Source organism: Gekko japonicus, unplaced genomic scaffold, assembly GCF_001447785.1.
Source record: "Gekko japonicus isolate JY-2015 unplaced genomic scaffold, Gekko_japonicus_V1.1 scaffold88, whole genome shotgun sequence".
NCBI classification, from domain to species: Eukaryota; Metazoa; Chordata; class Lepidosauria; order Squamata; family Gekkonidae; genus Gekko; species Gekko japonicus.
In genome coordinates, this window is record NW_015160209.1 from 1,216,695 (window position 1) to 1,217,551 (window position 857).

The 857-nt window shown below is 34.0% G+C and overlaps 1 protein-coding gene across 1 annotated transcript in view; it reads left to right on the forward strand.

Moving 5' to 3' along the window:
• Window positions 1–445, forward strand: part of CPA6 (carboxypeptidase A6) — a 71,948-nt gene extending 71,503 nt beyond the window's left edge. Inside the window, exon 11 of the mRNA XM_015408899.1 lies at window positions 258–445. Within this exon, the coding sequence (XP_015264385.1) occupies window positions 258–445 (188 nt within the window). The remainder of the gene's footprint in view (window positions 1–257) is intronic.
• The last annotated feature ends 412 nt before the right edge of the window (window positions 446–857 follow it).

An 857-nucleotide genomic window follows, 5' to 3' on the forward strand; every position in this document is an offset into this window, starting at 1 on the left:
CTGGGCTTTTTCTACAAAAAAAGCCCTGATAACAATAATAATAATAATAATAATAATAATAATAATAATAATAATATAACATTAGATATGTGCAAATATATTGCTGCTGCAATTAAAAATTGTTTGTTTTTAATGTGTTTTGAACAGCATAAACTTTTTTTGTTTTATTGCTATCTTTTTCTGGCTTTAAGACCTAGATGGGATTTGTATCATTTATTAACTGTTTGTTTTTATTAACTATCTGTTTGTTTTTCCAGATGTAAGTTCTGGCAGTTCTATGGACTGGGCATACAAAAATGGTATCCCATATGCATTTGCATTTGAGCTGCGTGATACCGGCCATTTTGGATTTCTATTACCTGAGACCCTAATCAAGCCAACTTGTACAGAGACCATGTTAGCTGTTAAGAACATAACAATGCATCTGCTAAAGAAGTGTCACTAGGGTACTTACAAACAGTTCAAAACAGTTAATTTCATGTCAAGTAACTGAATAGAATGTGACATGTCTTTCTGGTGGAATTTATAGAAAGAAAATGTGCCGTTGATTCGATGTGCTGAAAAGAATGTTGTATATTTTCAGGCTGTGTGTACCATGGCATTGTATCATACAGATGCAGAAATCAGGTTTGAAAATGCATGGGAGATGCTTGTTGAAAATGCAGAAACTGAGCTATGTGGAGAGACCCAAAGAAAATGTTATGGCAGTCTGGGAGTATGACTTTAAGGTCTTCCTCTTTATTCAGATCTTTTCTCCATCTCATGGCTAGAAGAAGCAGAATAAATTATGCAAATAAATATGCATGTCCCAATCTGCCCAGTTTGTATAATCTACACAGTGCACAGGTATTGGCATG